The 11,133-nt window shown below is 60.0% G+C and overlaps 1 protein-coding gene across 3 annotated transcripts in view; it reads left to right on the top strand.

Moving 5' to 3' along the window:
- Window positions 1–11,133, top strand: part of PRKAR1B (protein kinase cAMP-dependent type I regulatory subunit beta) — an 85,029-nt gene that overhangs the window by 71,317 nt on the left and 2,579 nt on the right. For 2 of the 3 annotated variants that reach the window (XM_019637588.1, XM_019637589.1), the window contains exon 9: window positions 784–905. In XM_019637588.1, coding sequence (XP_019493133.1) covers window positions 784–905 — 122 coding nt within the window. Of the gene's footprint in view, window positions 1–783; window positions 906–2,903; window positions 3,279–11,133 lie in introns of those variants that run through there. The other variant, XM_019637590.1, reaches the window with a different exon arrangement.

Genomic DNA, 11,133 nt, shown 5'->3' with positions numbered 1-11,133 from the left:
CACCCACCGCCCCCCCCCGAGACTACTCGCAAGCTTGGCCTTTGCAGCGCGTAGCATTGGCAGGAGTTTTAAAGCAGAGAAACCCAGTTCCTAACCAAGATCTACAGTCAAGGCTTTGCTTTATATTTTTAGCAACTGACCTACATCAGTAGCATCTGATAACTGTAAGCCAGGAGAGTTTCTTTTGCCAGAAAGTAGTTAATCCGGCAATCATTTTCTTATAAAAGGAGCATATTGGTTTTTTTTCCTTCATGAGGGTTAGGGATGGATAATGGCAGCGAAGGGAAGCCATGAGAAGGGGTGGGAAGATGTGAAGAATTTGCAAGCATTAAAGGTAAATCAGGTGTTGGAATCAAGTATTTGACCTCAAGTGACGGAAGGCACCTGTCCGCCTCCGTATTGCAGCGACCCAGGGCGTTGCCTTTGGGCAGGTGATTGTTTCGGCCTCAGAGCAGCCCGGCTGCTCAGCTGTGGTTCTATTGTTTGCAGAAACATTGGCAGCTCCATGCATTTGAGGAAAACCAAAGTATGTTCACAGGAAGTTAGGCTCCTGTTCAGAACCCACCCCTCACGTTGAGCAGCCCGTTGCGAAGCTGAGCCCCGTGAGGACAGAGCGAGGCCCTGTGCGTCTGGCCCTCCCAGCACAGAGGCCTGCCTTCCGTGCTCTAGTCCGTGGTTGTCGCCACGGGGCAGGGAGGGTGGCGTTTCCTGAGATGACATTCTGGGGTGATGCGCGCTGGCCTCGTGCTCACACTGTGGGGTCCTCCTTGTCCCCCGCCCTAGAGTCCCTGGAGAAGTGGGAACGCCTGACGGTGGCTGACGCCCTGGAGACCGTCCAGTTTGAAGACGGAGAGAAGATTGTGGTTCAGGGGGAGCCTGGAGACGGCTTCTTCATCATCACAGAGGTGAGCGCTGCCCGTGCGCCCGAGGGGCCCTGTGTGGGGGCCATGCTGCCCCTGAGCGCTGCCCAGGGCACGGAGCGCCCTGCCTGCTCCCCGGCTGCCCTCCCTGCCTCCCGAGGAACCTGGCGGCCCGTGCGCTGTGTCCCCTTCACCAGCCTCAGCCTGGGCGTGCGGGGAGGCCTCACACACCGCCGGGTGCATCCTGAGAGCCAGCCGGTGGCGCCCACGCAGAGCCTGGGCATAGCATGCAGCTGGAGTTCCGCGGAGTCAGTTTTGGGGGAGGCATGCAAATCCAGGGTGTGTGGGAATGCGCCGTTGTCACTTACAATTGCGCGTGAACCTGCAATGATCTCAGATTAAAAGTTGAATTTTAAAAGATGGCGCCAGGTTTCTCAAGTGGACACGCATGAGTCACTTTTCCCATCCTTGAGGGCTGGTGACAGCTGGCTCTGGGGCTGTAATCCGTGGCGGCCACGCCCAGCCTGTCACTGATCCGGGTGAGCAGCTGTTGTGGCCAGTGTGTCCCTCAACCCGGAGCTGCGCCCCATCCGGGTCCCCAGAGAGAAAGCTGCCGAGCAGGGGCCCGGAGGCGAATGCGTGGCCTCTGGCTGTGTGGCCTCCTGACTGCACAGCGCTCAGAGCACATGGCTCGTTTGGCATAGTTTCTGCTTCTCTGGTCCTCAAGGGCGGGAAGAATCGGGTGTCTGGCATGGTGGGCGTTGCCATCAGAGAGAGGGGGCCTCCAGCATGGCAGAATGGTGGCTGCTTGTACTGTCCTTACAGCCGGATGCCTGTCCTGGCCCACGGCCCCAGCCAGAGAGAATGCACATCTGTGCTCTCTCCGTAAAACATGAGCAACACAGATACGATCCCTGGACGTGAAGCGTAGATGTCACGTGTGACTTCAGGCTGGGCTCCTGCAGACACCCTGCCCGGAGGGCACAGTCAGGAGTCTCCTTCCCATGGGGAGCAGGACAGCAGGAGGGGAGGCCCTGGGACACCTGGGCACTGGGGAGGGTCTGACGGGCGGCCGGAGCTGCAGAGCATGCAGTTGGTCACCTCCTGTCCCTCCAGCACTGAGCCTGGGACAGAAGCACTGGGCGAGTGTGCGTGAGCGAGTGGGAGGCGGGCCACACGTGGGGAGTGACGGGCGCCTTCCGGGAGGCTGCGCTCCTCTTTGCGAAGGACTTTCCTGCGAGGGAAGAACCCCCTCAGGCACATGGTTAGAGGGGAGACTCATTCGGCAGCGTTTCTTACGAAGGAAAAGGAAGAAAGAGTAATACCACAGCGAATTACGATTCTGGTCGGTTTAGGCAAGGTACCCACCCAGCATTTTCAGCTCCCACATCCCGGCCGTGACCTCAGAGCCCGCCCCCCGGACCGCCTGCTCATGATGTAAAAGTGACGACTTGCCTTGGGACGTTTCTGAGGCTTTGGCCACAGACCTTTGAGAGGACCCTGGGCCCGAGGCCGGTGCCTGTGCCCCTGCTGCAGGTCAGGAGAGAGCCTGCGGCCTCCCCAGTGGCTTTCAGGACATGCGGGAGCCTGGTCCTTGTGCTCCACCTGCTGCTAAGGCTGCCACTGGACCAGAGAGGTGGGCGACACCTCCCAGTGGGCAGACCCTGTGTGGGCTGACCTGGAGACCCTTGGCCTCAGGCCCCCGTTACTCTGCTGACCTCAGTGTCCTGCCCTCCAGGTGCCGCATAACCGTCTCTGACTCACACCTTGTCTGCCACCACAAAAGTCACCTTGGACAAGATACCCACTCTGGGCGTCTGTGGGCCTGGCATTTTCCACTTGAGAAAATGGTTTGTGCTCAGACGGTGGGAAGTTCCCTCAGCCATCCTGCCCCCAAATGGGCTGGATGGAAGGTGGATGCACTCCCCTCCCGGGACCTGGGCTTTGGTTCTCACCCAGGCAAGAGGACGCAGCAGCCATGACAAGGGGCACCCAGGCTGGGCCACCACCTCTCAGACCCTTGTCCTCCTTGGCGCCCAGCAGCCGTGCTCTGAGACGCCCGCGGGACGTGGCCCATCTCCAGCGGCGCCAAGCTCCCAGCTCCTGCTTGAACATCCAGCCCCAGCCACCAGCCACCTGCGGCCACCGGCTGAGGCAGCCGACCCCAAGTCCTGGGATTGCTCACCGCTCTCACCACCGACATGAGCGCGTGCGTGACGGCCTCTCCACTTGGCACAAGGTGGATGACAGCCTCCGAGCTCCGACGGACGGGGGGCAGAGCCTCCGCTGCCCAGGTTCTCCATCTGTCCTGGAGACCACTCGCCCAGTCTGGCCCAGAGATTAGCTTGTATTGGCCTGCACAGCGGTTTTTGTAAGCATTTGAATAAATTGCCAACATTTGAAAATCTCCACATACAAATCTGGATCTGTCACCTCTCTTTAGCAACGTGGTGTCGGGCCACTCGGACTGGCACGGCACCCGGGTGACAAAGCGCTGCCCGCTCGCCTGGGTCCCCACCTGTCCCCTTGCCTCGTGGGGCCGGCTGTGAGCTACAGCCTCAGCGCTGGTGGTCTTGATGCTGAGGGGACGGGCGGGCAGCCAGTGCAGACGATTGTGCATTGTGCTCTGTGGCCCACGGTCTCCTCCGCCGGGTCCAAGGCCACGGGTAGAAGAATCGTAAGAATGTGTGTGAGAGGCACAGATGGGCGGGGTCCTCGCAGAAAGCAGAGGAGGAGAGCGTTGCCACAGCCACTCACAGAATCAACCGCCATGGCGGGACCTGGACCTGGCGTTTCTGAGCTTAGGAGGTGGCAGGTGTTCGAACCTCGACATCCATGTAATCTGACCACCCCCTGTGAGGGAGGCCCTGCCAGCATTCCTCCCTCAGCAGGGAGAGCCGGCCGACAGGGCTGGTCCTTCGCCCAAGGACACAGTCGGCCAGCAAGGGCCGGGTCCAGCAGTTAGCCCCACACTCGCTCCTGCATCCTGGCAGCTCTGGCTGTGCCGGGCATTCACCACGTGTGTGTGCATGTGCCTGTGTTTGCACATGCATGTGTGCACGTGTATGTGTGTGTGTGTGTGTGTGTGCACCTCACACCTCTGCTCTAGAGTGACACAAACAGTGGGAGCACTGCTCCCTGCATTTCACACGCCTTCCTCCCTGGCTGACACCATATCGCATGTCCTGCTGGCCTGGGAACCTGGCGTCGCTGCTGCTCACCCGTTCAGGCCACCAGAGCCATTTTCATGGTCATCCTCAAGCATTTACCTGGCGCCACGGCCACATGTGGTTTCTTTTTATTCACTGATCTTCCTTTTTGGTGACAGTTGACACAGTACTGCACCGGTGCAGGCGTGCAGCGTAGTGGTTACACGTTTGTACGCTGTAGGGAGTGGCCCCCTGCACGTCAAGTCCCCTGGACCACACGGTCCTGAAGGCCACATCATTCGGTTTCAAGCCACTGATCTCAAGGTGGCACTGGCTCCATCATGAGGGGGCCTCTCCGGGACCTCCTGCTGCCGCGTCCTCACGAGCAGATTGCCAGAGCGGCCCGGAGAGGGACTCGGTGACATGGCAGGCGTGTCCACCCCCCAGCCCCGGTGACCGAGCGCATGCGGTGTGTGGGGCGGCGGGTTCTCGTCCAGGCCGCTGGGTGCAGCCCTGGCTCTGGGGAGGTGCAGCCAGCGCCACAGCACTGTCACGTTGTCTCAGGTGGTCTCCCAGCAACTCGGATTGTTTCTCTTCTCCTCTGTGATCAACCAAATTTGAAGCGTCCCGGGGTCACTCTCAGAACTGAAATTCATCCTCAGCCGTGGCTTCCCCTGTGGCCGGGCGCGATTCCACGGGCCGCCTGTAAAACAGACTCGTAGCATCAGCCCTGTTCGCGTGGGGCTGCCTGACGCGGAGGCTGTGGTGCTGTGGCCGGGGCCGGGCACGCGACTGGGAGGCCACCCACCCACCTGGTGGTCCCGGCTTGGGCGGCGTGTCTGAGCGGCAAGCAGGAAGAGTTAGCGTCATGCTGCAGTTTCAAGGCTGGCGCTGCCCCTCGGGGGGAAAGCGTGAGTTACATCCTTCTGACCTCAGTGCCAGCCAAGTGCTCCATATTTTAGTAAATGGGGAGGAAGTGGGGACAGCTTTCCGCCCTGAAAAGACTGCAGAAAGCGCTGCGGCAGGAGGCCCACTCTGGTTCGAGGTTTCTGTTAAAAGACCAGCTGTGTACCTGCTCGTTTTAATGCTGACTCACAAGCGCTTGGGATACTCACGTGCTCAGCTGGCCCCAGGTTACCTGCTGTGATTGCTAAGTTTACAGGTCAGCTTGGCCCGCCCATGGGCCAGGTGTGGTCAAACACCAACCTGGGAGTTTCTGTGTAGGTGTTTCCCAGGTGTTTTTGACTTTGAGTAAATTTCTCTCCCCATGGTGTGTGTGGGGGGCCTCACACAGCAGGGGAAGGCTTTCTCTGTCAGAAGGACTGAAGCTCCCAGGAAGAGGGGCTCCGCCTGCAGACTGCCTTGGGACTATGTCCCATCCACTCTGCCCCGCCGGCTGCCCGCCTGCAGGGTTTGGACTTGCAGCCCTTGTCGCCAGGGCCGTTCCCTTCACCCCTGCCTGCACCCCCCCCCTCCCCACTGCGTCTGCTTCTCTGGAGAACCCTGACTAACACACCTGTCTCCCGATGCTCCCGGGATAGTCAGGCTGCCGTGCAGGTGGGCGTGCCTGCGGTGGTTGCTGTGGGGTTTGCATGGTCGGTGCCAGGCCTTCCGGTCCAGGCGCACACAGAGCAGAGCTCGCTGGCCGCAGGGTCCGCACTGAAGGAGAGCAGCCTCAGTCCAGCAGAAAAATACAAACTTCTGTCTGGGCCAAGCTGGGAGACACGCTTTTCCAGACCGCCTGGCTGGGCAAGGAGCCACCCTGCATCGGCCGTCCCCGGCCAGGGCCACCTCGGCACAGGCCTGGGCCCTCTGTGCTGACAGGGTGGCCGTGGGCAGGCAGTGTGCTGGCCTGTGCCCAGGGTCACTGGCAACAGGACACAGCAGGAGCTCTTTTTCTTTTTTAAGACTCCATTTTTTTAAGGGCAGTTTCGTGTTCACAGTAAAATTGAGGGGAAGGTGTTGAGGTTTCCTATGTCCCCCCACCGTCCCCGTCCCCACCAGATGGGACATGGTCATAACTGATGAAGCTGCAGTGACAATTATAATCACCCAGAGTCCACAGGTGACATTAGAGTTACTCACAATGGTGCACATTCTGTGGATTTGAACAAATGTGTATGACATCTGTCCATGTTATGTCGTACAGTGGGGTTATTGCCCTAAACGTCCCCTGTGCTCCCCATATCCACCCCTCCTCCAGCCCCTCAGTCACCATCTACTTCCTGTCCCTGTGAGTCTGACTCCTCTAGGTCCTCGTATCAGTGGGGTCACACAGTGTGTGTCCTTTGTGACTGGCTGATTTCATCAGCACAGTGTCCTCAGGGTCCATCCGGGCTGCAGCAGGTGACAGAATTCCTTCCTTTTCAAGGCTGAGTAACGTCCTATTGGAATAATAGCTACATTGTGTTTATCCATCCAAGTCCCCTTTTTTATCTGCTAATGATGTAGCTCATTTGACCCTATGAGCCCCTAGGCAGTGACCATTATCCTCCCAGTTTACTGATGAGAAAACGTAGAGGGAATGCCCAAGAATCCAGACGATACCAGCCCCTTGGCTGTCACACCCCTGGCAGCGTCCCAGCAGCGCCACACCATCATGTCACCTGAGTCTGGCCAGAACCTGGGAGGTCAGGACAAGTGGTGTCTTATTTATAAGACAGTGGGGAAACTGAGGCTGGGAGAAGCGAGAGTCCATGTCCACAGCTGCTCAGCGGAGCCAGGGCTGAGGTCCCACCTGGCAGTGCCCGCGATGCCCCAGGCGTCACGGTGATGCCAGGCCCAGGAACCCTGTCCACCTGCCGTGTGCTGCAGGCCAATTTTAAGCAGCAATCCAGGCGAGATAAAAATCAATTTGCCGGCTGTGAGTCCCTTTCACCTCTGGCTCAGCCACTGCAGTCGGGGCAGTGCCTTTGACCTGTCCAAGCACCGGACTCTCCCCGAGCAGAAGGTGGGATGCCCAAGAAGCCAGATGCCCTGCGTGGCCTCGGGCCCGCTCTGCAGAGTGGGTGACGTGCCCAGCTCTGCAGAGGCAGCCTTGTCCTGGGGGCCCTGGGACGGAGTAGCAGGCGTGGCTGCACCTGCGGTCACCGCCCTGCTTTGGGTCTGAGGGACAAATCAGTAGAAGCAAGTCCAGGATTGGTGTTGGCTTCCCAACTTCCAGAACAATCCACTGGGAGAGACAACCCACCTGACCCCCATGGGGCCCCCAGAGGCTCCTCAGCAGCTCTAGACCGTGCTCCCCCATCTCGCCCAGAGGGGAGCCCGTCCCCCCCACAGCAGTCCCTGGCACGTCCCCCGCGGTGGGCCCTGCCTGGCCCAAGAGGGAACCCACACCGCCGCTGGGTTTGGGGAGGGCTCCCCCACGCAGTGGGGCCTCTGCCGCCTGGCATCCCGATGCCACCTGTTCCTGTCCTCTGGGCCCTGGCGCCAGAGCCATGCCACTTGTGTTGTTTTCCCATGGAAGCCAGGTTTGAACCCTCGCCAAGGCCCAACTTCACGGATGGTCCATTAAACGCTGGCACGAAAATGGCCTCGGGCTGCTCACCAGCCAAGTGTGTTTTTGCAGTTGTTCTGAGGACAGCTTGTGGCCCAGAGCGTGTGGCGAGGACGGCACAGGCCCCCTCAAGCAAACATACAAGAGGCAGCTCCACTGGGCCCCAAACACGGAGCCGCCATGGAGTCGTGTCCAGGACAGAGTGGGCCGGGGGAGGGGCTTCCACGTGGAGGAAGTGCTTTTGTCACAGCGATTGAGTCTCAGAATGTATGACACAGCTCAGTTATTCAGAAGTCACAGTTATCTGGGAGGTGTTAGTAAGCGCAGGCTGTTTAATCCTGTGTGTGGGGGGGGTGCATGCGTGTGCACGTGTGCTGTGTGTGGGGTGCGTGTGCACGTGTGCTGTGTGTGGGGTGCATGTGTGCTGTGTGTGGGGTGCATGTGTGTGCACGTGTGCTGTGTGTGCTGTGTGAGGTGCATCTGTGTGCACGTGTGCTGTGTGTGGGGTGCATGCGTGTGCATGTGTGCTGTGTGTGGGGTGCATGTGTGTGTACGTGTGCTGTGTGGGGTGCATGCGTGTACAGTCTGCTTCTGCTTCAGTACAATGTCAGACGTCGCAGTCACGTAGACATAAAGGCGAGGTGGGTATGGCCTTGTCTCTCAGGGTCTGAGGGACGTCCAGGGCGGGGCTCTCTCGTGAGCACTGCACCCTGGGAACCAGCACTTCCTGTCCCACCCTCTTCAAGTTTGCTCAAGTGTCCGTGTCTTCATGATGCTCTGTCACATGTGATGTGCGTGTGACTGCTTCTGAAGCCAGGACCCGTGACCTCACCCAGCGCTGTCAGGTTGGCTGGGAACGCACCCATTTTGCAGCTCAGGCCACTGAGGCTCGGGCGGACATGCAGGACCCTGGCTGGAGTCAGGAGACGGTGGGGACATGCTGTCCAGAGTGCGGACAGGCTCCCCCTCGTCTGTATCACTGCATCAGGCGTTCCTGTCCTGTCGTGAAGTCACCTCTGGTCGGGGCTGGTGCATCCTCAGCACCTTTCCAGCACCTGCCTCCTTGTGTTCACCATTTTAGTTGCTTTTTAACTTATAGAAAGTGATACCGGTTTCCACTTACGGCTGTGATATTAAGTTCCTTTTTAAATGTACTTTCTTACACAGTTCCTCCTCTTCTAGACCATCGTCTAAGTGGGAGCAGAGTGTGTGCTCGTTGTGTGGCCTCTGTTACCTCAGGGCCTCTCTGGGGTTCAGGCTCGAGCCTTTCTGCCTGTGACGTCCTGACCTGCCCCTGGGTGCGTGTGGGGTGTTTTCCAGCCTGGGCTGTGATGAACGGCGTGTGGCTCAGGGACGTCGACTCTCGTGCCCACAGGGGCCGTCCGAGACCGCTGCACCTGCCAGGGCTGTGCCAGGCATGGGGCGCGGCTCTTGTTAGAACTGACTGTCCGTGCCCACCAGGCTGCTGATGCCAGGCTGGTGCCCACCTGGTTCTTGGCTGTCGTGCCAGCCCTGGGCCATGCCTGGCACCAGCAAGTGAGGGAAGCCCGGTCTACGAGGATGTGTGAAAAGTCCTGGTGAGGCAGGCGGGACTTGCCTGTGGACACTGTCTCGCTCAGCTCTGTCCCCTGACTGACCCAGTCAGGGGCCCCTGCGCCCAAGGCCTCGGCCTCAGTGCCAGGCTGGAGGCCGTGTCAGAACGGAAGCCCTGGAGACCCCGCCCCGTGAGCCCTCTTCATGTGACCTGGAGTGCTTACTTTCTCATCAAAGTCACACTTGCCCGTTTTAGAAACTGGACAGTCGATTCTGGTTTTTTATTTTGTAGAAAAATTTTTAAAAATCTAAAAAGTCTACAGGAAAACGGGTCATTTCTAATTCTGCTGGTAGCAACCTTCTTCTCATGACCTCACAGGCCACTTCTGTGGGTACGTGACCTTCTTTATTTTTAGAGCTGGGTTAGAATCAGTAGGTGAGAAATTGGGGAGATGTGGAATGGAGTTTCGGCAAGTGTATTTTTCCCGCCCCCAGAATTCCAGCTTGCAGTCAGTCCCCTGAGGACGTCTGTGCTGTTCTCACGCCCGTCTGGGACACGCAGCTCGGACGGGAGGCTCATTTCCAGGACTGCGGGTGGCAATTCGGGGCACGCGGCGGTCACGCCTGCTGCCTGTGTCGTGGGGACTCGGCTCCGCCATCAGGCTTGGCGTCGTGCTGGGGTCCAGCGGGCAGAGCGGTCACAGGAAAGGGACCTCTTGTCGGGGATGGCGTGTCAGGGGGACAGCCGAAGCCGCCGGACAAGGAGCCCCCACAGCCATGCGGCTGAGAGGACGAGGCGTGCTGAGTGCCGGGCCTGGCTCTGTCCCACGTGGCCCCTCCGTCTGGCGGCTCTGCCACCACACGTCACACGACTGGGCTGTCAGCCTCAGCAGCCTTCAGCCGCCTCCAGTCGGGTTTCCTGTTGTTTGGGGCTCAAGTGTCTGGACACAGGCTCTCCGCCTGGGGCTCCGCTGAGCGAGTGTGTAAAGCAGGGAGCTTCGGGGTTCCTGGAAGACGGACAGCGTCCCAGTGTCAAGTGGAAACTTGTCTGAACTGGGAGGAAAAGCTGTAAATTACATCCATCATAAATAATAGATGGACGATAGGGAGGCCAGTGGCCGGGCGTCAGGGAGCGCCACGCCTGTCCCCACGGCTCTCGTTTGCACAGGGCCTAGTCTCTCCTGCGGACCACGGGGCTGGGTGGCTGTGAGCCCTCGGCTGTGCCCAGGACCCCGTTTCTCTCTGGGGCTCGGGGAGGGACACATGCCCTCCAGGCCCCCACCCCTCTAGCCCGAGGGAGCGGCCCTGTCTGCCGGATGGTGAGGCTGGGCTTGGAGGAGCCGTTGCTGTTTACACATCCTGCTCCATCCATCAGCAGCTCCATAAACACCCCAGACGGCCGGAGGGGGCCGCTGGGGGGACCCAGGCGGCGGCCCCAGCAGGGTCTCCTGACCTGCGTCTCCCAGACCGTGGTTCAGTGGGCATTACACATTAACCCGGCACGGTGAGCTGGGGTGAACCGAGCCCACCTTGACGCGAGATCATGCTTTCTGGTGCCGAAAGGGCAGTGGGAGGCCCCGTCGCGGAGGCCCTGGGTGCCGGGGGGGGGGGGGTTGCGCAGCCCAGTTTCACAGCAGCGGCACCCCTGGAGCCTCAGTGTCCTCAGCTGTGAAGGGGACTCGCCACCCCGGGAAAGGCGGGGTGCAGGGAGCTGTGACCTGCCTGAGAGGCTCTGAGGCCAGCCGTGTGGGAGCTCAGCTGTGAGTGACGGTCATGGACACCAGGGAGGGGCCCAAGCCGTGGCTGTTTACATGGCCTTGCTCAGGCTTCACGTCGGGCTGAGGCGATGGGAAGGCTCCTGCCAGGGGTGGCACAGCCTCAGGGCCCCCAAACAAGGGACTCGCCCGAGTTACATGACAGGGAAGGGAGCCCGCAGTTGGAGCCCCCTAGAAACCTGTGCCCCCCTCCCCCCGACACGCATGCCCCAGCTGCCCGGCCGCTGTCCCACCACCGAAGGCGGAGACTTTCTTGTGTCACGCGTTCCGGGCTCTGTCTGGTCCCCATGGCCTGCAGTTAATCATTGATTCGGGCAAGG

This window comes from Hipposideros armiger, unplaced genomic scaffold (genome assembly GCF_001890085.2).
Source record: "Hipposideros armiger isolate ML-2016 unplaced genomic scaffold, ASM189008v1 scaffold_33, whole genome shotgun sequence".
In the NCBI taxonomy this organism is placed as follows: domain Eukaryota; kingdom Metazoa; phylum Chordata; class Mammalia; order Chiroptera; family Hipposideridae; genus Hipposideros; species Hipposideros armiger.
This window is presented reverse-complemented; position numbering and strand designations above follow the sequence as displayed.